This window comes from Anolis carolinensis, chromosome 5, assembly GCF_035594765.1.
Source record: "Anolis carolinensis isolate JA03-04 chromosome 5, rAnoCar3.1.pri, whole genome shotgun sequence".
NCBI lineage: Eukaryota > Metazoa > Chordata > Lepidosauria > Squamata > Dactyloidae > Anolis > Anolis carolinensis.
In genome coordinates this window covers 76,517,935-76,545,664 of record NC_085845.1, presented here as the reverse complement: position 1 = coordinate 76,545,664, position 27,730 = coordinate 76,517,935, and the positions used below count along the sequence as shown (strand labels likewise).

At 35.4% G+C, this 27,730-nt stretch overlaps 1 protein-coding gene across 10 annotated transcripts in view; it reads right to left on the bottom strand.

Moving 5' to 3' along the window:
- The window catches only part of fryl (FRY like transcription coactivator), a 174,911-nt gene that overhangs the window by 72,367 nt on the left and 74,814 nt on the right, over nucleotides 1–27,730 (bottom strand). For 7 of the 10 annotated variants that reach the window (XM_062981612.1, XM_062981611.1, XM_062981613.1 and 4 more), the window contains 17 exons: nucleotides 21,852–21,905; nucleotides 20,358–20,497; nucleotides 19,662–19,758; nucleotides 19,097–19,176; nucleotides 18,930–19,010; nucleotides 18,316–18,484; nucleotides 17,619–17,711; nucleotides 15,790–15,888; nucleotides 14,810–14,911; nucleotides 11,247–11,291; nucleotides 7,626–7,729; nucleotides 7,391–7,499; nucleotides 6,096–6,182; nucleotides 4,845–5,016; nucleotides 3,197–3,329; nucleotides 2,810–2,917; nucleotides 93–330 (listed from right to left, as the gene is read on the bottom strand). In XM_062981612.1, the coding sequence (XP_062837682.1) occupies nucleotides 93–330; nucleotides 2,810–2,917; nucleotides 3,197–3,329; nucleotides 4,845–5,016; nucleotides 6,096–6,182; nucleotides 7,391–7,499; nucleotides 7,626–7,729; nucleotides 11,247–11,291; nucleotides 14,810–14,911; nucleotides 15,790–15,888; nucleotides 17,619–17,711; nucleotides 18,316–18,484; nucleotides 18,930–19,010; nucleotides 19,097–19,176; nucleotides 19,662–19,758; nucleotides 20,358–20,497; nucleotides 21,852–21,905 (1,911 nt within the window). The remainder of the gene's footprint in view (nucleotides 1–92; nucleotides 331–2,809; nucleotides 2,918–3,196; nucleotides 3,330–4,844; nucleotides 5,017–6,095; nucleotides 6,183–7,390; nucleotides 7,500–7,625; nucleotides 7,730–11,246; nucleotides 11,292–14,809; nucleotides 14,912–15,789; nucleotides 15,889–17,618; nucleotides 17,712–18,315; nucleotides 18,485–18,929; nucleotides 19,011–19,096; nucleotides 19,177–19,661; nucleotides 19,759–20,357; nucleotides 20,498–21,851; nucleotides 21,906–27,730) is intronic. The other 3 variants (XM_062981607.1, XM_062981609.1, XM_062981608.1) reach the window with 1 other exon arrangement.

The following is a 27,730-nucleotide window of genomic DNA, read 5'->3' as shown; positions in this document are numbered from 1 at the left end:
GAACATTAAAATCTATGCCATGTGGTCACTTATAAATGAAAAGAATTTGCTGCTACACATCAGCACAATATTTAGCAGCAACACAATTATACCTGAGCTTCTTGGTTCTTATTTTGCATTTGGACTGCTTGTTTCCATTGATTAATTAACTGCACTAGCATCTTTACTGCATTGTCAAGAAGTGTTGGATGAACATCAGTGACTTCACGGACAATAAAGTAAACAAATCCTGATAGAACATCTTCTCGCCAATCTGGAAAGTCCAGCATTAATGCTTGCAAAGTATTGAAAGCCAGTGCACGCAATTCTTCATCCATATGAACTGTTAGCCTGTTGGAAACATAGCCTGCTGTTAAAAATCCAAATAAAGGGTAAGTGCTTTTATATAAAAATCTGTTTCAATATGAAGTTGGAAAACAAAAATAAACATCAGAATGAATTATTTATTGTTACACCTCAATTACTGGGAGTTGGTGCAGAAAAATGCTATTAGATAATAGTTAAGAGATCAGAAAGGACTGTGGGATCACATTTTTCTCCAGTTCTTCCACTGCTTGAAGCAAACTCCCACACAAAATAACCAAATGAGATGGAGACACAAGCCACCTAGTCCAAATCCGTGTTACGCAGAAATACACAGCAGAAATACACACTTTGGGGAGATGGCCCTCCAATCTCCATGTAAAGACCTCCAATGAAGGAGAGTCCACTACCTTACAAGGCAGTCCATTCTATTGCTAACAAAACTCTTGAGTGTTCCCTCTAGTTTGTTGTATGTCTTTCGGGCTGTGTGGCCTGTAATCCCGGCCATGAAAGCCTTCTACAACACATTGAACATCTCTACGGGGAGAAATTGTTCCAAGTTCCCTCTAGTGTTTACATAGAATCCCTTTACTTGCAATATGAATCCATTAATTCACATCCTAGTCTTGCTCACTCACCCATGACATCTCTTCATGTCTATCTATTTATTTGTTACCCTCCCCTCCTCATGGCTGAAGGAGAGGCGCAGTAGTTAAAACACATCATCATAAATACGTACATACAATAAAATGCACATACTATATTTACACATCCAACAGTTCAAGTGTTAACTTTAGACCGAAGAAGTAGTACTAACTATAAACAGTCGTTCTTGGCTATATAGAATATAGTCGTTCTTGGCTATCATTTTGCACTACTTCAGAGGATAAAGTCACGCCATCTCATGTCATTTTGATTGATGGATCCTTTCTCCCTTGTTCAATATTCATTCCACAGTACACAGAAATTACAAAGAAAACCAGGTCCAGAAATGACATTTCACCCCATTGTTTTAATTATGCAGCCACCTGAATAGAGATACACAGCCAATCTGTGCATCCAAGAATTCACAGGAAATACCAACATCACATTCTGAGTGGTAAAGAGACGCAATACACAATCACGTGATATATGCTCAGCTCTTTGGTCTTTGGGTGGATTTGGCTTCCTTACAGTTCAGCCCATAGAACCATTTAACCAAAAACCACTTCTCTAGTTTAGTTCACATCTATCTTCTAATGGTGAATGAAAGTAAATAGCTAATTCATTAAGACAAGTCAGAGATCATGACCAGATTGTAACTCTGCCTAAGTATGATGGGGTTTACGCATATTTATTGTGTCACAAAGAACAATATGGCTCTTAATAATCTTTATAGCATTTTCTTTGGGATCCTGACAGACAGGATTGAATGAAATAAACATAACTTTGCTATGCTTGCTCTTTCAAATATTTTCACTTCCTGACACTTATCCAAAGCACTGTATACTCTTTCCTTTTTAAATTAATAACGTTTCAGACAAAAAGCTAGAAGGTATATAACATGAAAAGCTGCAGAAGTAGCTAATGCTTTTGGAAAAATGTTGATTCTACAGTCAACATAAGCTCAATTGAGAAATGTCAAGAGTTTATAAAAGAGAATGAGAGGCCAAAGAAATTCAGATTAGAAAGATGAAGTTAGAGAATAGAAAAGTTCTGCTAACCAGCAAATAACAACAACAACAACAACAATATGAATAATTGATGTTGCAATCCCAGGTGACAACAGAATCAATGAGAAGCAACTGGAAAAGCTGACGTAATATGAGGATTTAAAGATTGGACTGCAAAGACTCTTGTACATGCCAGTAAAGGTGGTCCCAGTGGTGATCGGCACACTGGGTGCAGTGCCTATAGACCCTGGACAACAGTTGAAAACAATCGGCACTGACAAAATTACCATCTGTCAGGTGCAAAAAGCCATCCTACTTGGAACTACACACATTTATTTGCTGATACATCACATAGTCCTAGACACTTGGGAAGTCTCTGACGTGTGTTCCCATACAACAACCAGCATAGTGATCTTGTTTGCTGTGTACTAATCTTGTTGTATATCAAATAAGAACAACAACAATAACAACAACTTTATTTGTATCCCACCCCATCTCCCCAAAGGGACTCGGGGTGGCTTATCTGGCAAAGGAGGATTAAGAAAACTAAAGAGAATAGAGAGCCCTCAACAATTGAAAATGACACAAGATTGTGACAACTGCCTCTGAACGGATGCAAGCATATTCAAGACATATGATTGTAGCCTTCTTTTCTCTTCACCATTCAGAGCATGTTCTCAGCTTTTCAGCTTTTCGAGTGGAAAAAAAAAGAATCAAGCCATTCTGCCCTACTTCAAAAATATCACCACTTCAGATAATAGATTTCTGGCTGGAAACAGTCTGTAAAATTCAAAACTATAAATGGGTTTCCCACATACACAGCATTTTTAAAAATTAGAGCTTTATTGTTTTACCTTGCAAGAAGTTCAATAAGGTCTGTTCTGCTCATGCCATCTGGAATTAATCTTGGGATAGCAGCAATACAAGTTCTAAATAAATCAATTTTTGGTTTTCTTTCCCCCCTAAGGAAAAAAATAAAACTTATAATAAAATCTATTAGCATGATATTTACAGCATGTATTCAAACGTGTTATGGTTATAGTAGCACATTTCAGTGCAACTTTACAGCTGCAGTAAAGAGAACTTTGTATTTCATGATAGATTAAGTCCTATTGACTGTAATTAATTTTAGCAGGGTTTAAAAATTGGGAGAACTATTCCCCAACTTCCTCTGAAGAACAGGCAAGTTTGAAAATATATTTTATTGAATCAGATGTAAGTATGATTAATTCGTTACATACGTGATCATATCTTCAGGTTCTTTATTGGACATCTGTATACTAGTCATGCACATTGGTCTTCCAACTTCTTTGTCTAGATGCCTCAGGATGCTGTCCAATGCTTTTCTTACTTGAGGATAATATATTGACATTCCTGAAGAGGCAAAACCAATAGCATTTGACAGTCAAATTTGTTCGACACTGTCTTGATATCAATCTAAACCAACTGCACATAAGTTAACTAGGATTTTTTTTTACATTTGACATGCTACAAACTGGTTACAATCACATAGGGTAAGTAAGGATTTGTGCTCATTTGTCATCCTGGGTGTGGCAGGACATCTTATGTGTTAAGGCATGCCAAGATTCAACATTTTCCACCTTCTCCTCTAGCTGTTAAGTGTTTCTCTAGAGGTGGATAACTGCTTCTTAAAACGCACTGAACCTCCCTGAGGGTCCAAATACAGAGAAGTATCTTACTACCTTCCTCTCCAGTAAAAAGTTTTTTAACATGATAAATTATCTGGTGAACACACTTGGGAACTCCTATAAGAATGCTTTACAACAAAGTTCCATCTATGATGTTATTTGCAAAGGTTTAAAATGAAATAAAATTAGTCTGAGACTCATGAAATATCAGATCTTTTGTAGCTGTACATGCAGCAAAGCATCAGAGTGCAAAGGGAACCTGTGAAAGGCTCCACCTATTGTTTATTCAAGGTATTCAAAATCCACACATTGTAAGCCAGACAGTATTCTGGGAACGAGCATACTCATTCCTCTTTGGAGTATTTTATGGTGGAGATTTCTGTACCTGAAAATTAGGGGTTTTTGTTTGTCGTTTGGTGTACTGTTATTTATCCAAACTTGTTGATAACTTAACTTTTGAATTTTGGGAGATTAACTATTAGTTAATAGTTAACATAATAGGATTATGTTTTATAAACTAGAAAGATCTGAAAAAAGAGAAATGAGCTACTGCATCCCAGAATCTCTTTTAATTACTAGTACTTGATCATTTGTGTGCTGTATGTATTAGTTCTAGAAAAAATAAAAATACATCCACTATTAAGACAGATACACCTTAAGAAACAAAACACTCTGCCAGTTCTGTAACATAATTCTCAAATGGTTTGGAATTTAGATATTTAAAGTACTATCTCTTTCTGCCCACAACTTGAGTAACATTTTTCAGTCAAGATTTTTTGCAACCTTAATGTTCTTCCAGAGATTACTAGGGATTCTGTAAGAGATTGTGTTTGAAAAAATAAAAATAAACATTTTGAACTGTAAATAAAATTATTTTAGGCAGAAATTTCCTAAAACCTGAATTCTGTTAGAAGTATTCATCTAAGGTGAAATGGTTGAGAATGGCCGTTATGGGCTGACAATATGTGGGGGAGGAATATCTTATTGCTGAATCGCTGGATAAGTGGTAACGTGAAATAGGACCTTTCTTGTAACAGCCGAACATTGGAAATGCCTTCCCCAAGTGTTACATTTTACTGACATTACAATACTAGGCTTAGATCTATGTTAGCTCTGTTATTGATTAACTGACTAATCTTAAAGGGTGTTTTCGAGCTCTTGTTATTTCTCTCTGAGACATAATATATAAGAGGTAAAGAGAAAACCATCCATTTTTCTTTGAATAATATAATATACTGACCTATAACCTTTGCTTCTTCATCTGTCAGAGTTTTATTGAGAAAAATTTTCTTTACACGGAGAGTGTTCCCTGAGGGAAGTACAACTCCTGTAGTTGGCATAGGTGGCTCGCCATCCTTCTGTTGTAAACTGTCTGCTATCACGAGGAAGACTCTGAGGCCTATATTCATTCTCTGCAGAAGACAGGGGAATGTTTATTAGCAACCCAGGCAAAATAATGTAATTTACAGTAGATTAAAAGGAATATTTTTGTTAACAAAACCTTTAAAAAAGTAACTCCCTTCTAGCAAGTTCTTTGTTTGTTTGCCTACCCCTCTCTTTTATTTATTGTTTTTTTTAAAAAACCAGCACAGCACTGGAAAGATGATGCAGAAGAACTGAGAAACCAATCTTAGAAAAACACCTCTCTTTGACATAGATGCAATCTACCATCTGGCACATACAGATGTACCAGTATTGCATATAAACAATTAAAACACATTTGTCAGAAGAATTCACAACACGGGTGGAATAAATCAGGATTGTTTATCCTGTTCCAAATGTTAGCTTATGAAAAGCTATTCAATTCCTGAACCAGCCAACCAATAGTTCTGGATTTCTGAGAATGGCTGACAAAAAAAACTAGAGTTTATTTTCAACTGTTTCCTGATTTGCAGATAACAAGTTGCAAAACAACTGAAACACAATTTTAACCCATGTTTTCCCAGGAATCCATGGATAGGCTTCATGTGGTCTGCAAACCAGAAAGAATAACAATACATTCTTCTCCTTATTTCTAATATTTCCTTTTATAATGGATTTTAACACTTTTAAAGTGTTTTTCTTTCCAGACTAATCTGTATGAATGAAACCAATTTCAAATGCAATATAAAAAAGTGTTCATGTGCATTTGGTGTGGAGGGAACCGTATTATTTATCTGAATGTCAAGAGAATCCATTAACTGAAAAAACCGAGAACCACTGAATCCTTGTTAGTCCTCCCCCAACTATAAAGAAGGAATGAAGAAGAATATAGACGGCCAGATGCAATGGTTAACACTGACTTATTTAGACAGGACTTAACTATACTGTAACAGAAAATGTGAGTGCAATTTACACATGAAGAATTAAAGAAATCCATAAACACCAGCATGTTTTAGACTTAAATATGTAAGTGAAGATTTAATATTTAAAACACCTTGGTCTGTAAGCATATTTATAAGTACATATTAAAAACAAAATAAAAGTATTTGAAATTCCAATAGTGTTTTACCTCTGGATTTATAGTGAAGGTTTTTGGTGATTTGCCAACACTGAGGAGATCAAAAATGATTTCTTTCATTGCAAAATCCAAGCGTTCCTAGAGAAAGTTATGTCTATATGAGATGCTTTGTAAATTATATAACATACTCCAACACAATGAGGTATTAGGCCCTTATTTTCAAAACCAGTTCGTCTTTAGAAAAAAATATCATGTTACTCTATCATTATCCAGTGATTCAGCAACTTGAAAATTTCACTGTGAATTGTTTAAAGGTCATTCAGTGTGCCTTAAAGTAGGCTATGTTGCGCTACCACAGATATAATTTTGTATAAGTTTGCCAACTCTTCTGAAAATCAGGATTATTCAAAGAAAAAAAATAACTATGTAATGGCACACTAGCTAAACATTTTGTTACAGTTTTTCAGTGAATAGTCTCAACCAATTTAACATGGTTTGTGGCGAAAAATGAAGTTTCTTGGATATAACAGCTACAGTAGAGTCTCACTTATCCAAGCTAAACGGGCCAGCAGAAGCTTGGATAAGCGAATATCTTGGATAATAAGGAGGGATTAAGGAAAAGCCTATTAAACATCAAATTAGGTTATGATTTTACAAATTAAGCACCAAAACTTCATGTTATACAACAAATTTGACAGAAAAACTAGTTCAATACGCAGTAATGTTATGTTGTAATTACTGATTTACAAATTTAGCACCAAAATATCACGATATATTGAAAACATTGACTACAAAAATGGCTTGGATTATCCAGAGGCTTGGATAATTGAGGCTTGGATAAGTGAGACTCTACTGTACTTTCAAATTAAGTACAGCACAATTAAATAGGAAATAACACTTTCGAACAAGGAACAGAATATTTTAGATTTTTTGTTACATAGTGTTATAGCATTTCTAAGCTCCCATCTTATCATCTATCACCTATACATAACAAATATGCACAGTATATATTCCCACAATGTTGAACAGGCAGCTATAGTAATGCCTGCTTGCATGAACAAAACATAGCCTGCGTGCAGAAAATTCATCTTCAATTTTTTTATTCATCAACAATGTTCCCTAAGTAATTTTGCTATGCCTCAAGTTCGTCTACCTAATAGACTACTCAGAGGATAGTTCCACACATTTAACCCTGAACCTCATGAGGAAAATAGAGCACAATAATCCAATAGTGTACTTGTGTCGGCAGAACTGGGAAGCCACCAAATGTAACCCTGAGTAAAGGTTATGGTATGATAACAAACTGAATGCATATCAGACTGAAATATATTGTGAAGTGGCATTACCTGAGCAATGAACTGAATAATTTTTACAAATATGTTCAGAGGTGTGTCTCGAGGGACTACACTGCGAGAGCCTTTTGGGAAAAGTGCTGATACAATGCTCATGAGTCGGCTGTAGAGAAAAGTATTTCAAAAACATTATTAAAGAAAGCAACCTAGCTTTATTAAAAGAAGAGCAAAAATGCATTTAATTTGAAAAAAGAGAAATACTTTAGTATATTGAAGCATAACGACTTACCTTTGTGTTACAGTGTTGCTTTCACATTTTATTCTAATAACATAAACCCATAATAATCTATATAGTGATTCCAGTGCAACTCGGGACATTTTGGGATCTTTATTCTGTGAAAACAATTTTTAAAAAATCAGCAAACAGATTTTCAGATAGAAACAATATATTTAAGTATTATAAAATGCTAGTATAACTAGTTTCAACAAAAATAAACTCATAAAATCATAGTTGGAAATCAACATAGCCACATATTTCTGACTAAAAATATTTCCTTTTAAAACTTTGCTAGCATCAGTCAAATCAATTTAATTTCAATTATTCTGCTTTAACTGAAAGCCACAGCAAAAAAACACAGTACTGCTGTACAATAAAACAAGTATCAGCCAGCCTTTTACGATACATAATCTTCAGGAGACAGAATAGAGAAATTTCCATAACAAAATAATGTATAAAACATCAGATTAGAACCAATATAGACACCACTTAAAATGACTAGTAACAATTATACATATTACTTAAAATGCATACTGAAATAAAAATGTATTAAATGTATTTTAAAACCTGTTAAAATGGAGCCATTTATATTTTCCAAACAAAGGAATTCTAAAGTACAGGACTGCTACAAATGATCACTACTAGCTGCCACGAAGGCACATCAGGTTCTAACAAAATTTGACAACCTTTCACATTGTGTAGGGCATTTGAGAAAGTGAAGCAAACAGCACAGTTTTGCCCCATTCCATAGATTTGATGCCATGTTATTATAATTAAATATTCACTTATTCAGAAAGGTAAGTGGGCCAAGAGCCTCATATTTCTGGGATCTGACTTTCACCACTTTCAAATCACTTTAGGTTGTCTTGCAGAAGATGTAGTAAGAATTAAGGAGCCGGCAACTCCAGACATTTAACCTTGTGAAGAAATGTAGGCTAGTATTTTAAATAAGAATTACAACTAGGGTGTTATGAAATAGTTATTTAAAAATTAAAATGAAATAAATAAGAAACACTAGTGTTCTGTCTACATAGTATAGCTGCAAAGTCTCCCATGTTTCTCTTAAAATGAAGTTGGTGTCAAGATGCTTGTATTCTGGCTTCTATCAAATCCATGAGTTGGAAAAATATATTCCATTTTGTGCCAATCACTTTTTTTTAATTAAAAAAACCCCAAAAACAGCATTGTATCCAAGAATCAAAGCATTTGTTACTCCACAGGAAAAGAGGGTAACAGCAACTTCTAAACCATAAATGAAATGCTTCTAAACCCTTCACTTCAACCATCTGGGGCTCCTCAAGTGGATTGTGGGTCACTTTGGGCACCACTTTGGCAAACTGGAATGGATGTTTTTTCACTTTCAGCCATCAGTTCAAAACAGAATTCATCGTGTTTCAGGTCTTCCTTCCCAAAATAGCTTGCAATGACCTCATCCAACCTTGACATTTCTTCTCTTTTTTTGCATGAATAGTACCATTTAAAAAAATCAAAATGTTTTGAAAACACTTAAGGAGTGCCAACGGCCATATAGGATTTCCAAAGCATTTTACCTGGCCCTTAAAATGCATGATTCCCACTCCTTCTCTAAAGCAGTAGTCCAAAACCTCAAAGGAAATTAGTATTATTTCAGTATAATTTGCACAATAAACACTGTCAAGCAGGATGAAGATGAGCCTAAATCATTTTTCTTCTTAATTACCATCAACGTAACAAACATAACCCTTCTCTCTTGAAATTACACTGGACTTCCTATGTATTAGCCAGAACTAGGCAAGGAATAGTCCTGAAGACACATATGCCCTTCTCTCTTTTGGCCACTTTATTTTGGGAGATTTTTTGTGTGTGTCAGGAGCAACCTGAGAAACTGCAGTGGGTTAAACCCTTGTGCTGGCAGGACTGCTGACTTGAAGGTTGGGTTGCTGACCTGAAAGTTGCCGGTTTGAATACAACCTGGGAAGAGTTGTATGAGCTCCCTGTATAAGTTCCAGCTCCATGCGGGGACACGAGAGAAGCCTCCCACAAGGATGGTAAAAACATCAAAATATCCAGGTGTCCTCTGGGCAACATCTTTGCAGATGGCCAATTCTCTCACACCAGAAATGACTATTTTGGGAGATGAAGAGTCTTACTTTACTGTAATTTGATCATCCTCTATAGGGTACCAGTTTTCTGTCTCTGTAGGTTCCAGACATAGAAAACAGATGCTGAGATGCAGTAGATGTGAACATACCAATAAGCTACTTGAAAATTTAATTTACTTGTTATACGGTTGATTATTAGTGTTGATGTACATAGTAAATTTCCTTCACCCACGACACATCAGTAAAATTAACAGATAGTTTGCTGTGAACTCCAATTCGAGGATCCAGATGTGCTGCTCCCAAACATTTCAGAATTAAATATTAATAAACAAACACTAAGCTGTCACAGCCTTACAGTTGTGCTTGTTAAAGAACAATACAAAGATTCAGAAATCAGTGCAATATATGATCACAGCAGCAAGATTGCTTTACATGAAGAAATGGAAGAACTCAGAAGCAACAATGACAAAAATGATGGAGTTGGCTGAGATGGATAAATTTACCGGCTTATTAAAAGAAGGGACACTGGGGGAAAATCTGATTGATTGGAAACCTTTTATTTGACTTTTTCGCATGAAGATGAAAAGAATTTACCAATTTTAAGTTTTGAAGACTAATTTGAAAAGTATTTTTGTTTGAGAAAAGTCAACACTAAAAAACCTGGAGGGTGATACCTATGTTATTCTTTGTAGCTGAATGAAGATAGATTGGAAGCCAACTACTTTTCTGTGTTCTTTTGTTCTTCCTTACAGATGTGAACAATATGGTAACCTAACAGCTTCACACAGGTCAAATGCTTCAGCAGTACTTGCTTGTATTGCTAAGAATGAAGACATTTACAACAATCTTGCTTTGCATTCTTAACATGACAAGATACCAACCACTCTAAGCAACACAAAAGTAAAAGTGTAAAATTTAGTGAACTAGCCATTGAAAAACTATTATTTGAAATTTAGTTGCAAAGATAGGAAACAAAGCAGTGTTTTAGAATAGCACATTTAGCACCAGCCGCAAAAATATTTCTGTCAAGTTCACATTCTATATAAATAATTTATAGTTATTTATTTAAAACATATTATCCTGCTTCATTCTAGATCACAGGTCAGAACTGCTCATTCCTCTGGATTCTGCTTAAATTTCAAAAGCCTTTTTTTCACCAATGGATATGTTGGCCAGGGGCAGATTCAACTTGCATTTGAACAGTATCTGGAGGATATGCAATTTCTAACCATTCTAGCCCATTTCAAGATATGAAATCCAAAGCTGTTTTATTCTTTGTCAGAATTTCTTTCCTGTTAAGCTATGTAAGTGTTTTTAAATAACTACCACAGAAATGCATTTGCTTCATACTGCATGACAGGTATAACTGTTTTTGTTATTTGTTATTAAATTCCTGGTAATGCCAGCTTTCATAGATAATGACTTTTTACACTATTGTTTCCTGACAGAGGCATTGCTACTTTTACAGAATCAGACAAAACACACAATGTAGCAACATAAAAACAGGACAAAAAGCTATTTCTTAATTTGTTATTACAACATATTAACTCACCTGAAGAGTTTCTATTTGTTTTCTGATACTGTTGTTAGATGGCATCTAAATAAAGCAATGCAAGACAGCAAAACATAACAAACATGAGAATGGGAAGCACATGCATGTTAGATGAAAAATAAAAGCACAAACAGAAAGCTGTTTACTAGGGCTCTATTCAGCAGAAAGTTATTTTTGTAGAATCTGTTTGGCTCGGATACACCAAATTTAGCATGGTGCTTGTCATCTGTATCTCCTAACTTTGTCCATCATCTTTTCGCAGAAACAGAAAAAGCTGTCATTTTTTTAGTTTCACTCTCATGATTTTGATTATACTATGTAACACGATTGTTGTTCCTGGGTTATAGATGTCATTTCCTAATTGGTTCTATCATAAAAACAATAGAAAAAGTGTATTAAACTGCAAAAAAAATGGTTTTTGCGGGACATCCTGCAGCACACTTTGCTATAGTTTTTCAATAAATATCTCATCAAGTCTCAACCAATTCAGCACAGTTTGTGGCAGCTACAAAAATGAAGTTTCCAGAGCATAATAACTATTTTCACAGCCCCATACAATTAAACAGGAAGTAACACTTTCAAACCAGGAACAGATTTTTTTTTCAAATTTTGTTACATACTGTTATTGGAGAGTCAAGTTAACATTCACAACCCCATCCATAGGATGTAGGGGGAGGTAAGGGATCATGTCCCATGCTGTACCCACCTCCTGAAGATGCCGTTGTCATGTCAACATTCACATAGCAGCCCTATCCTCAGGAAGTGAATTAGGGGGCACTGCTTTGAAGGCAGTTCTTTCTGTTTGTCACATGTTTCTGTTCCCCCTGGCATTTTTCTTCTTTTCTTAGGAAAAACAGGTACTTGCAGAGCACAGGAAGAGGAAAGGAGCCAGAATCCAAAGTGTAAGTGAAATGGCATGTGGGGCCTTCTCTTTCTCCTGGGACTACGGTGGGTAGCATCTGCCCCAGGGACCGCAGTGGTAGTACTCCATTCCCACCCCCAGATATTAAATTAAGTTTTACAACTTTAGTGTATGGGGGTGGGGTATATGCCTGTAATCCCTGCAAAAGTGGAGAGGTGGCTATACATACGTGTGTATGCTTTTAAAAAACACAATGAGATTTAGCCATGTTATACAATTGTCATCTAACCAGCATACATTCTAAATATCCAACAACGGAACTTCCCAATGAGTTTGCTCATTTTTCCTTAAGCTGACTAGGCATAGCTTCCTACTCTGGTCCCAATCTCTCCCCATACAAAATCAAGCCAAAATGCTAAAACAAATTATCAATTCATAATACCTATTCAAAACTCCAATCTCCAACAAAATATTCTTACAATACTGCAACAGACAAAAAAGAAACTAAGGATTTAGGTAGAAAGTATGCTGGAATGATGTATGGAGAGTGGTTGTGGCTATCTCACAACACTTTCATAATAGATCTAGAAGATTCCAAACACCACACTGCTCAGGCATAGATCACCCCATTTGTGTGAGTCAACAGAGACCATAAAGAACACATTCTCTGAAGCCATTTTCTGCAATGCTCTGAAATATTCTGCCACTCACTCTGATCCCCAAAATTGATATAAGCTATCAATTGTTACCCTTGACAATTCAAGATTCAACAATGGGCATGGCATAACAAGGATGTAATGTGAAGTTTTATTAGGTGGTTATCTGAGTTTACAATAATTCAATGTTTCAAAATCTTAATACTTTGCAGAGAGGTCAATCCTAGCCTGAAGGAATTCCTCAGATAAAATCCTAATACGCAGATAGTACTGTAGCACAGTAGTGTAATTAGTATTAAACATTTCTACTGAACAGAGCCTTATAATAAAATGTTATGCTGTTAAAGGACAACAAAACTATATTAATATAAACAATACATGCTGCATGGTTACAAAGTAAAGTGCTTGGCAATGGTAGTTTTTCTGCATCCATTGTCAGCAATATAAGATTCCTTAAAAAGAACTGAAAAAGGTATCAGCATTTCTCTCTACATTCTAAACAGAAAAAGCTTCTGTAGCAGAGAAACAGAGACAAATAAAAAGCAGACATTGCAAAAAACTGCAAATTGGTAAAAAAAAATCAAAACCTTGACAAAGTATACAACGGTATGAGGGTAAATGCGAGGCTTATAGTGAAACATCCAGCTACTGAATTACGGATTTCATATTGATTTTAAATTTAAACTACTGGCACAAATCTGACATTGTTACAAATATACCCAAGATGAACATAAGGAAAAAGATGAATGACAGGAATTAAACAATTAAAATCAACGTAACACCAACACAAACCTATTAAATTGTTTATCAGTTTATCCACTGATTAATTAATATACCAAAAAGGAGATGCCATATTTTTGTGTTACAAGAATGACATGTATTCTGCTCCCTATGACTCCACCCATGCTATCCAATATACCATCATAAAAATAAAATCATGTTGAAAAGCCAGAATATATCATAGAATCATAGAGATGGAAGAGACCACATGGACCATCTAGTTCAACCCTCTGCCATGCAGGAAAAGCACAAAGTACCCCTGACAGGTAGCCATCCAGCCTTGGTTTAAAAGCGTCCAAGGAAGGAGCTTCTACCACACTCTGAGGAAGCATATTCCACTGCTCAATTGCTCTTACAGTCAGGAAGTTCTATCTAATGTTCAGACGGAATGTAATTTGAGCCCACTGCTCCAAGTTCGAGTCTCCAGGTCAGCAGAAAACAAGCCTGCTCCCTCTTCCTTATGACATCCTTTCATATATTTATACATGGCTATCATGTCATCACAAATACCATCACAAACTTTTACTTTCTATCATGAGACTATCAAGTTTCACCTTAAGAATTCTCCCCTCTTCTTTGCTGGGAAACTAGATTAATTCAGGAGAATCAACACCAGATGACACTGTGCATGCACAGGCAGTTCTTCTACCTCATAGATTACTTACAAAAGCCTCTAAGGAGGAAAACCCTATTGGAAGAGCCTGTCTATAGCCTCCCTAAATGAATAAACAGAGGTGACAGATATTATGTCTTTTTACAAACAAAAGTTGAGCCAGGGTGTAGTGGTTTGAATGTTGGATTAGGACACTGGGAATTCTTGCTCAGCCATGGAATCCCACTGGTTGGCAAGTTACATTCTCCCAACTCAGAAGAGGGTCAGGCAAACTCCCCTCTGAACAAGTTCTACCGCGTGAAAAACCATGATAGGATCAAGAGTCAATATTTATTTAGAGGCATAAAACAACAATCTGTAACATAAACCAAGAGACAAGAGACACAACAATTTTGTAGTATGGTTGGAAACAGGTTTACTGAGATGAGGATACATATACACATAAAACATTCCATGGTTGATCCACACATATGTCTTCTCTCAAACATACCCGTTTCACTCATATTACTGATGTTGCATAATATCTATGTAGATAGGTCCTCAATTCTTTGGCATCAAATATTCAAAAATGCTAAGACTCACAATGTCATATGGCAAATAGGGGAAAAAAACTTGGAAACACTAGCAAAAATGTCAAAAGAATATGCCTTACCTTTAAATGGGACAGACAGTTCTGTAAGAAGATATGCCAGTTATTTAAAAAAAACTGCTTCTGACTGACACACAACAAACAGGTGATCAATGGATACAAAGCCTGCAAGAGAACAAAATAAGTGATCACATTTATCTTTTTAAGGAAAATTGTGAAATAGTGGCAATGTTCTCACATGATCCAAAAATTAAATCCATTTCCATTTCAGGTTCTAAAAGCAAAATGTAGAAAAATCAAAGAGTGTTGAATATGTCTATAAGGTACTGTATCATCCAATGTTCAGAAACAACAGTAAGCTATTCACTGTCTGGGTTTTTTTTAACCCAAAGTAGCTATAAAGTTATAGTGGACTTCCTCCCATCATCCTATGCAAATTCATACTTAATGACCTCATGATGCTGAAAGTTTTTTTTTTTTTTGGGGGGGGGGGATCCTTCTTTGGGAAAGGAATTACAGAAGTGGAGTTATATCACTGCCAAAACTCTATAAGGTTTCGAATGGTGCCCTGCACAAGATTACCCCATTTGTGTGATTCACAGAGACCTTTAAAGAAGAAAATGACAGCATGATCCACAGTATAATATCAGAATTAACTGCCTGCTCTGTAAATCTTTACATAGTTGGGTACAATTACTAAACATATCAAAAGGTTTTCTTCAGATAATACTCAGACCATTTATGTTTTTACACTGATTAAAGCAAATTAATTTAGCAAATTAATAAAAAAATGGCTTATTGTGGAAACAAGGATTTCCCTTCCTAGGGGTAATTTCTCCCACTTCCTGTTGTTTCACTCCTGTTCTTAACTATGAGTCTTTTGTAAGTTAGATGTTTGTAACTCGGGGACTACCTGTAATTCAAACAGATTTCAGTAGGTGACTATCCATGGTATCTGCTTTCCCTGGCAATTACAATGCTGAATTGCATACACAAATCTATCCTGGACACATATTTTAAAAAATTAAAATAAATTAAAATACCAGAGAGTGCTTCTTTCTTGAGCTCAGCTCAAAGGTAGTTTGGTAAAGCATCTCCACAAAGTTTTTCAGGCATGGCACATTCACTTCATTTTTAACAGCCTATTATCAAAATAAATAAACACACAGATGAATCTCTTGAAAGGTGAGAGCTGGACAAAGACACGCAGGAATGAAAAATGATGTATAACCAAGCATTACACAACATCTCAGATATTAGCTCTTCCTACTAAAATGAGGTTAATATATAACACTATATAACAAAATTTGTTGTTATACTCTAGAAACTTCGTTTTTGTGGCTGCCACAAACTATGTTAAATTGGTTGGGCCTCTATGAGATATTAATTGAAAATCTATAGCAAAATGATTAAATGCAGGATGTCATGCAAAAGGAAAGTTTCTGAGTTTAATAAACCCTTTCCATGTTTTTTTTAAATGATAGAACCAATTAGGAAATGATTTTTACAACCCAGGAACAAAAATCGTGTTACACAGTGTAATCAGTCATACTGCTGCAATATTTAATCAGTTAATAACAAAAATACTGTTATTTAGCCTTAAAAGTAAGGTAACACTGAAACCTGCTATTATACAAGAAAGGTGATCCTGGTAAGAATTTTGGGTTCACATGGCATGGACATAATACCACCTGCTAATGGGGTGTGAGGTTTTTTTTTTTTATCGTGTCATAAGCGACTTGAGAACATACTGCAAGTTGCTTCTGTTTTGAGAGAATTGGCCATCTAAAGAGACATTGTCCAGGGGACACCTGGATGTGTTGGCTGGGAGGCTTCTCTCATGTCCCTGCAAGCTAGAGCTGACAGATGGGAGCTCACCCCATCTCACGGGATTCAAACCGGCAACCTTCAGGTCAGCAACCCAACCTTTAGGTCAGCAGTTCAGCTGGCACAAGGGTTTAATCCATTGTGCCATCACAGCTCCTATGGGGACTGAGTGAGAAGAAGAAGACTTTATCTAAGTAGTACTTTCCCTGCTACCTCTCAGTGATGTGAGGTGTTTTTTTTCTCTTTGAATTAATATCATGTAACATACATCATAGCTTGGACTAGATACTCCTCTCTTTCTATGACAATGGCTCCATGCATGCACAAGACTCTTACTGAGCTAAACTTTGCCTCCATGAAGTAATTTCGGAAAAGGTCATTGAACAAAACATAAAGTTGAAACTAGATAAAGCTACTTAAATTAAATAACCATCTTATTTTTAAACCTAGTTATCAAGTAGAATGTATCAATGTTGGCAAACAGCAGGAAAGATAATTTCTGAAGAACCTAAATTAACAAATATACTCTATGGAAGAATATAACATAGAATATATATATATATATATATATATATATATATATATATATATAGAGAGAGAGAGAGAGAGAGAGAGAGAGAGAGAGAGAGAGAGAGAGAGAGAGAGAGAGAGAGCGGGGGGGGGAGGGAGTGTTTTTAAAGAAAACACTAGATTACAAAACAAATTAGATTTGTTTTATTATGGATTATCAAAGGGGGAGTGATGAAGCTATCTTTTATTATAGTTGAAAAGGCAGCAATGTTCTGGTTTACCTCAGTTTATAAATACAACCTATAAATTCAGAGAAGTAAAATTAACAATAGTAATACTAATCTTTTGCTATCATTACATTATATATATCCTTGTTAGCAATGACACAACAAACTAAACGCAGCCTCCAAAATTACCAACTATGAATGGAAATGTTTTCTGTTTTCTGAAAGCCACATTCTGGAGGGGAATGTGGTTAAACTCTTTTACTTGCTCTCTACCCAGCAACCAGAACTTACGTAGAAAATTAACTTACAGCAGCAACAGGGATGAGAATTTCTACAAACAACCCAGCAAGTGAGTGCTTTATGTCTTTATCCTTTACTTCCAAAAAGTACTGTGCACATTCCTATAAGAAAGAAATCAATAGGGTTTTGTTGTTGGTAAACAGCATCTTGTTCAGCTACAAGAGTAATAAGAATGCCTAAGCTTGTAACTAAGGTAACTAAAGTAGCCAACAGCAGAAATAGAACTGAAAGAAATAGAACTGAAATGACCTTGAGAAAGTGCTATATTTAGTCTGCAATTTTCATAAATTAGTAAGAAGCGACTTTCTCTATTCATATAATGCAAATTCTAATAATATTTCAGGTGTGGTTTCTGATGCCTCAAACAAGTGTCATCACTCACATCAGCTTTTGAATATGTGCAAAATTGTCAGTTTAAAAAAAAACTGGGACAATTACTGGTAAGTCAAATTTCCCCACAATTATTTTCTGTATAAATATTGGTTCAATTACTTATTTCTCACATCCTATTTCATCTAGGTCTATAAGGCTACAAAGAAGCAAATTGTATATGTTCTTGTTTACTCCTGCCTCCACTAATTTAGCTTTCCACTGTTTCCTGTGTTTCTAACTACATTTAGACTTCATGTCTTTCAAGGAAAGAACAGGGACCTGGGGTTTTCTGTTGTGTAAGATATCATGGGTGCAAATGGCTCTCAAGTTTACCTGCATAAACTGAAATGATGCTTCAAAATCTTCTACGGGGTACATTTTTACTCTGAAAAACTTCATCCCCATAATTAAGCTGATGATACATTGTACCACATGAGGGCTTTGTTCCTTTTGTCGCAGTTCTTTTAATTCTGTGACAAATTTCTTTCGAACAGCTTGAAACCTAAATAATGGAGAGGGAAAGATCAATGCTGTTAGAATTATAACAAGAATTATAACAAAGACTTTTTCCTTGTTTAAAAAAATTATATGATGTTCCCTATTTTTAAAAAGGGGCGTCCAAGTCCATGCAGAATACTGCAATGGGTTCAATTGGTGTACATGCAATTTCTGCACTAATATCCATAATATTGGGAATTCAGTTCTACTTTTAGTAAGGTAAATTCATCTAGAGCCAGTTTTCTCTGTTGAAAACAGTACAGAAAATGTACTTTCAAAAAGAATACACAATGAAATGAGCAGCAGTGATGTTTCTATCACAACTGAACTACCAGACTGGCAATGATCTATATGAATTGCATGAATTTGTATTCATGAAAATTTAAACATAAAAATATGTCAAAGGCGACAGATTTAGATTGGAAACTATCATTTAATAATGCACTTACTTTGATTGCGCAAGAACTCCTATCACTTCTGCATATAAATCTGCAATAATATGCACATTCCCAGTGTTGGTTCCTGAATACCTGTAATGAAAAATGTACATAATGCACAAGGGAGATTTCTTTACATCTGAACTTTAGAAGATTTGCCATTTGAAAAATAGGCTTACCCTTCTTTGTGCTTAAAGTGCTTAAAAGCCAAATTTAGAACATCATGAACTAAAGGGTCAGGCACTGGATGAACAGGTATCTGTAACGTAGAAGCAGAACATGGAATATTACTTTTTAAAGAAGAAGTCATAGATTGGTCAAATAACAAGTTACCAAAACAAATTCTTAGGAAGTTACTTTGTAGATCTGCACAGAGTATGTGTTCTTACGGCTCAGATATTGTATCAAAACAGCACTTTCTCTGTATATTTCTACTATAGAAATAATGGCATACATTTATTGAAAGAGTGGGTATTTGAATAAGTAAATTTGCTTCCTACCAGCTATATATCTGTTTTCAATGAAATATGAGTTTTACGTTAGTGGATCAAGGTATTAAACTGCTCTGTGTAAGAAAAAAATATGCAGGAAGCAAAGAATGTTTTGAGCAGCTGAAAGGATATGTCCTCTGTTTAAGCTGGTCTCGGTTCCGAACATAAGATTTAAGCAGACAGCACAAATACCCAGGTGTTTAAGCAATTAATACAATATTATTAGACAGATCACTTTGCTTGCAGAGCTTACCTGTTTTAGAACTTCTACTAAAACTAAACAAAAAATAAAATCTACAGCTAAATCCCTCCTTTCAAGTAGATAATCTCTCTCACGTTGCTGCTCATCCCTGAAACAAAAACAAATATTAAGTTACTTGACATTACAAGACTCTGCCTTAAACAAAAATTCATATATATTATTCACATTTTTCTTTTTTTGAATAGTCAATAATATTGAACATGATTTTTAAAGTTTTCCATTTCCTCAAAACACAAAACATTATACAACTTTTAACATATCACAGTAGAAAAAAGAGATTTCAAAACTGACTAAGAAGGAACTCTTATACATTTAAGAATATATTTTGAACCCATATCAGGATGCTGTAATGTTGCCCCTTAGTCTCTGCATTTCAACTGCCTTAGATTTCTGTCTGTAAATTTGCTAGCAACTGTTTAGGCTGCTTTGTATTCAAAACATGATAAAACTTTCTTTTGGACTTGTGCTAGATCTGGTTTTTCATGCCATCTCTTTTACTTCAATCTTATTTAATATCCCATTAGTCCTATTTCTATTAGATTGCAAGCATTTATTTATATCAGCATTCAGGTTGGATTTGAATTTGGCTGACAAACACAGCTTAGTGAGAGATGTGTAATTTATGTTAAATCATTCTATCAATAGATTTAAGATCACTAAAGGTGGCAACAACTGATATGAACTCACCCCTTAGATTTTGTGCTAGACCGAGGCCTGTACTCATATGATTCATCTTCAGTTCCATTTTGGCGCTTGTACCAATCAAACAAGGTGCGTAGTAAGGAGGGGAGACAGTGCTCTGCTACAGAGCTCATAGAGCTTATCAACTGTAAAAAAGAAATGGTTTAGGTGTTTCATGGAATGTTTCCTCCTTTTAATAACAGATGATGCATGCAAACCTCTGTACATTTAAGACAAATGAGTAATCAACAAATAGCCAGTTGCACTGTGCAAGAATCTCAGCTACCACATATGAGCTAAAATAATAAGTGTATGGGTTTGGTGCAAAAGTTTTGTCATGCTACTAAGCAAATGATATCTTGAGTAATCGGGACACTATCGAAAACAGTCAACTTCCTTGGTTTCTCCTGACAAGCTTCTTATATAGCTAAATAACCCAATTGGTAATTTAGCCTTGGATTTCAAAATTTTTCCTGTGCTTAATACTGTAATACTGTATAGTATTCCTGTTTTTTTTAGAATAATTGCTTGTTAGTAGATTAAAAAAAATGTTTTCATCAAGCTTTTGCTTGATTAAAAAATGATTCAACTATGACAAATATTTCTAACTGAATGACAGTCCTCTGAATATGGTGTGGCCCAGATATCCAGATTAATTTATCCACATCTGACAAAATATGTTCTCACAAAACCTTTTCTAGGTCCTCCAGTACAAATCTATAGTATTCTAAATCTACGGTGCTCTATTATCTGCAGATCTGCATTTCTATACAAAGTCTGGCAACGTATCCTCAGCAGATAAAGGGATTATACTATATTTCAAATGTAATACAGCAAAAAAAGGAGCCCCCGGTGGTGCATCAGATTAAACCGCTGAGCTGCTGAACTTGCTGACCGAAAGGTTGACGGTTTGAATCCGGGAAGTGAAGTGAGCTCCCGCTGTTAGTCCCAGCTTTTGCTAATCTAGCAGTTCGAAAACATCCGAATATGAGTAGATCAATAGGTACCACTCCAGCGGGAAGGTAACGGCGCTCCATGCAGTCATGCTGGCCACAAGACCTTGGAGGCTCTTGGGCTTAGAAATGGAGATGAGCATCAACCCCCAAAGTTGGACACAACTAGATTTAATGTCAAGGGAAACCTTTACCTCACAGCAAAGAAAAATGGATCTTACTAATTATGCAGCCACACTTGCAGAAATTATGGCCATCATAAGGCAAAAGAATCCTTACAAAGTTACACTCCATAGGAAATATTTTTGCTTCAAAGGCTTCTCCTGTCACCCCTCAAACTTTAGAGATAATGAACTCAAATGTATAAATCTCCTCAACTTTCTATTTATATTTTGACAAAATTACCCCAGCCTCTTTTGTCACACATTTGTACATCATTCTTCCATAAATCTTGAATAATTTAGGGTTTTAAATTATTGAACTATCAAACAAATTATGGACAAAAAATTCAATTTTCATAAAATATTTTAAATCAAAGTTGTCCAACCTGGTCAAACTGAAGATCTTCACCTCTCTGAAGAGATCTTGACAAGAGTTTTTCCTAGAATCAGAATAATAAAAGTATAGTTTCAGATCACATCTGACAGTAGATCAAGCAATCATATCCTAAACATGAAATAAATGGGGTCAATTCTTGTTGTCATCCTAGATCAGTTTATGTATTTTCAACAAGTAAAAAAAGTAAGCTAAATGAACAGCTTGAAATGAATGTAAGAGAATCAAAGTTTACATTCCACATTGCACTAAGTAGCTGTTTCCCCCTTCCTTCTTCCCCTGCATCTGTCCCTTTGGCTACCCCCAACTTGTTCTGGATCTTCAAAGTAGGATTTCAAGGCAAGCAGGAGGCTGCAGTGTGTATGTGATTGCTCTCCCTCTTGATTTGACTGATAGAAGCAACTCAAAATAAGGCCTATATGTTTACATACTGAGTAATTCTACTAATTTTTAAACTAACATTTTTGAATCTTTCAGTCTTCTTTTACAATTGGAGAAAAAGTTATAATGATGAAATAAATAAAAATGCAAGAAAAAGCAGTAAGCATGATGATTTTAACTGAAGTATATAAACATTTAAGAACAAATAAACATTAAGTTTCCACCTAAACCCTACCTCTCCTCTTTCAAAGTTTGTTTTCAAAGATCAAGACACCCTCCCAATATCACCCAATGCCACATTTCTAAGCCAACAGCACCTGTTATACTTTTGAAGACTAGTTTTGCCTTTTTCGAAAAGCACTACAAACACCATCTCTCTAAAGACCATAGATATTATAGTGTCACCACTAAGAATCAGAAATAAGTTTTGAATACCAACCATTCATGTTACCAACTAAACTGCCAGCGTCATATTTTCTTACTACCAATTATATTTAAATAATTGAAATTAGCTTGCATTTATTCCATCTTGCATTAGATGTCATTTTAATTTGATTTTTGCTACAGGAAGGATATAATTATTTGCACTTATCCTCATCAGAGCACCAAATAGCCATTCCAGAGCTAGTTCTGGAAGAACAAGAGCCTGCCCATTTTGAGCATGATACTGTCACCAAATCCATGACTCCAAATCAAAACATGTGCTTCAAGTATCTTGAAAACAAGTATTTTTCTGTATTTTTTCGGTGTGATCTTCCTTCATATTATTGGTTTAGTAACACAAAGTAAATGCAAATGGGGATAGAGTTCAATACAAATTATCCCTTCCAGCTGTTGCACAAAATAATTTTTGCTTTTCATGAGTGGTTTTGTTGCTGGCATTCTGTTCATGCATTTGCTAATATTCAGTAGTACTTTTATAATGCTACTTTATTGACAATTCCAATAGTGAGTGCACATGGTCCCTATTGCTATCATGGAGCTCAGTCTTTGCCAAAGGATGGAGCCGTGAAAGAGAAATAAATAAATAAATAAATAAATAAATAATTTATTTATATACCACCCTATCTCCTCAACTCAGAGCAGTTTCCAGCATACCAGGAAATATACAGTAAATTTAAAACATACAACAATTAAAACATTATACACATATCCAAGAATACTTAAAACGAATAATCATAAAACACATAACCCAAGCAGTACAGCCAATGAGTGAAAACTCTGGGTGGTAAAAGCTGAAGATTTTACATAAAATATTGCAGCAATGACAAAAAGACAATTTTCAGTATCTCAATTCAAGAGATTTAAATAAAACACAAAAAAGGACATATCCAAAACGTAGAAGAAAAATGTAATCCTACACATTACGTCTGATGTAATCCCCTTCAAGTTCAACCAATGTTAATTTAACAATCTAAATCAGGGGTCCTCAAACCTTTTAAGCCGATCTACAAGCCGGTCTACAATCCTTCGGACTGTTGAGGGGTCGGATTATCATTTGAAAAAAAAATACAAACAAATTCCAATGCACACTGTACATGTCTTATTTGTAGTGCAAAAACAACAACAACAACAAGAACAATGAAAAAACAATACAATATTTAAAAATAAAAACAATTTTAACCAACATACATTTATCAGGATTTCAATGGGAAGTGTGTTTCTGCTTCTGGCCAATGAGATAGTCAAGTTAATTAGGGTTGTTGTTGTTGTTGTTGTTGTTGTTGTGTACCTTCAAGTCATTTCAGACTTTGGGCAAGCCTAAGTCTAAAATGTATTTATTTATTATTTATTTATTTACTGCATTTATTTACTACATTTGTATCACACCCTTCTCACCCCAAAGGGGACTCAGAGTGGCTTACAAATTATATAACTTTTATAACTGTTTACTGATGTTATGTTTTTATTGATGCAACATTGTTTTATTGCCGATCTTGTTTTATTGTTTTATTGCTGTTATTGTATTGTTGTCGGGCATGGCCCATTGTAAGCTGCTCCGGGTCCCTCCGGGGAGATGGGGTGGGATATAAAAATAAAGTTATTATTATTATTATTATTATTATTATTATTATTATTATTATTATTATTATTATATGTACATACAATATATTATATTATTAGCATAGCACAATATTAGCATTGTATATCACTATATTGAACTATACTGTATTATATGTATATTATATCATATGTAATTATATAATATAATATATACATATATTATATTATATGTAATATAGAATATATAATTAATATTATCATATGGTATTATTATTAATGTTATATTGTATTACATTATTATAATATTATTATCAATATTATATGTATATACAATATATTATATTATAAAACTGAGGGCGGGGGCCAGGTAAATGACCCCGGAGGGCCGCATCCGGCCCCCGGACCTTAGTTTGGGGACCCCTGATCTAAATAATAGTTTATTGCAGTCTAAAACGACAAGATGCCAATTGTACATAGACAAGACTGAATAGAAAGTCTCCTAAAACGTTAAGATTGCTTTTATAAGAACTGAATATCAAAATTAAAGAAAATAAATATTCTATGTAGCAATGAGAAGCCTCTCAGTTAAAAATGAAATTTACCCTCAGATGCGAAGATAAGAATGCATATATGATCAGGGCAGCCAAATGACCCAACCAAAACTATGCATACAGTTAAATCTACACATTAGTGGCTAATATGCAATCACTCTACTCCAACAGCTGAGGGAGCAATAAAAGCACATTGCTCACATCTAACTGTGATTGTTCAGTGGTCATCCATGCTTTCATGCAAATGGGTTCTGTATTTTGTAGAGATCTCATTCTAAAGCTCAGAGGAACTCTCCCTATGTACTGTACATGACCTACCCCATCAAGCCTCCCTCAGTTTCCCCATCCACCGAAAGACATGCTTGCTTCAGGATTTTTGTGTTGAGTAGCTTCTTTATAACTACTTTCTTTACCTTTATGCTTCTTCATCTCTTCTATTTACAAAAAAGCTGTCAACTTCGAGTTTCTTTCATCTTTCCCCTCCCTCTTTATGGCTTCCTCTTCTCTGTTTAAACTACCTGCCACTTGTGGGCACAAAGTTTCTTTTCCTTATGTTCAAATGTGCTCCATTTGCTGAGGGTTCACCACCTAGGCACTAAAGAACTGAGCTTCCAGGCTCAAGACATAACTGTTTAGAAAAAGCCCATCAGTTAAGCAAAAAAAGTAGTAAAATCAGCCTTTTTTAACCACTCCCTCATTGGAGTACGTTGGAGCATCAAAGGGCTAAAGAAGCTTTGGTACTGGGTTCTTCTCATTCTCTAGTACTAGTGCCTCACTCAAATCTGATGCTGACATCATTGATTCTATAGTGACCTCACTGTCCTTCTGTAAGCTTTTCATTCCCCCATTTGTGTGAGGCACAGAGACCACAAAAAAGATCAGGTTGTTTACCTCTAAATTGTGGTTTTTGAGTAGTCAGCTATGCTTGAACATCCCATCTCACCATGTTCATGTCCCTATGCTTCATGGTGGATTTCAAAACCAAGGGTTATAACATGTATTGTACAGAAGGATTCCTATACTAACATTCATTTCAACAATGTTCTGAATGATGTCTCTATGTAGGCACAACTTCACTAGTAAAGTTTATTTGTTCTTTTCTCCAAATTTGAAGGGGGTCAGTCAACTGAGAAATGTTACCACTCAGGAGCAATCTTTTGCAGAGAGAGGAGAAAACCTTACGCAAATAACTACAGCAACACCTTGAGTTAAGAGTTTAATTTGTTCAATGACTGAGTTTTTCACTCAAACCACTCTTATCTCAAGGTAGATGTTCCCATTGAAATGCATTAAAATGCTATTAATCCATTCTGTCCCCTCCTATTTTTTGTTATGTGTTTTTAAATAAGAAAATGTACTATATAAATAGCAAATAATGTATAAATGCACATTCAAATGGAATAAAAAAGGAAGATCAACTTTAAAATGGTAGAAACACAAGGTTGTGGCACAATGGTAGAAGCACAAAGAGAAGAGGCAGAACATTTTCTTCATATTGTACTCATTCCAGCCTCCCTCTCTCCCTTGCTCTTTCCTTTTCTCTCGTCATAAAGTCAAACATATCAGGATTAAAAACTACACAAAATCAACTAACCCAAAGTTCCTCAAAGCCGACAAGAGCAAAGCAGGTGGCAATCTCCCAAAACAGACAAGAGCACAAAGCACGAGCCACGGAGGATGCTCCCTTGAAGCTCTAAAGCCCTGTACTCCCGCACTGGCACGCCCTCTGGCACTCCCTCTGGCACTGGTGCTCCCTCTGGTGCAAGCTCCTAACTCAAACTGCTGTTATGTCAAAGCAAATCCAAGGCTGAGCGATGGCTCTTAACTCAAAGTGATATTAAGTTGGGATGCTCTTAAGTCAAGGTTCCACTGTACTGTGTATGTCAATCAAGCACCCTCTTTTTCTAACTTTTTCTAACTTTTCTGTTGAACCATGTTATGGAAACCTGCCTGCAGTCTGCATGCCATAAAAGGTTTGCAAAATTCTACTCTGTTCAGTGGGAGGCTAACATTACTAACAAATATTAAGACAAGACCTTGGTACCAATGCTCTCTGCGCCTAGAAGCGCTCTAAATACTCATGCTAAAGCATTACATTAATCCGCTGTATGCTGAGAAAAAAAAACACATAGTATCATGTCTGCTGCAATTAATGTTTAATAAACACATGTATCTGTAGCTACAAGTGCTGTAGTTATCGGCCTCCAGATTCCTTAAGAGCCTCTCAGTGGTGGCCTTAGCATTTCAGCATTAACTTGTCATTCACAAACCTGGCAGAGCTAACTCAACAGCCCTATAGCCAAAGTGTAAACTAGCCATGGTGACATAGGCATCTACCAAGGCCAGTGGAAACATGATATGCATGTGAACATCAGGAACAATGTCTGAGGAAACGTTATATGAGACTGTTGGGTCAGACATAGGAAGTTCAAGGACACTACCTTCCAAGACTAATTAACACAGCACTAAGGTTTTCAACCATCTCCAAAACAAAAACACAACTATCTGTAAATTAACAGCGAGACCTCTAAAAGCAATTAAGTGCTTGATTGTTGCAAAGGAAGAAAGCATAGGTGGGGGTTCAAATGGAACTCCCACTGATGAAAGTTAAAGTGTTTGGTTTGGGGCCAGATTCCAAATTTGATGCCACTCCTCTGATGTGCAGTGTTAATGGAGTAATATGCTGGTGGTTTGTGTTGACTACTTTCTCAGACTCAGACTGACTCCCAAACTGCAATACTTTATAATGGATAAAGGAATGTACTGACATTGTAGGACTAAAAAGATGGCATTGTTCACTTATTGTAAGTCTAATCATCCATCTGTGTTTGGGGGCTTAGAGTGGATATATTGTTTCCAACCACAGAGTCATTTAAATACTAGATGCCCCGCTAGTTTTTATGATCAGCTCTGACTTGTGCACCAAAGTAGATTT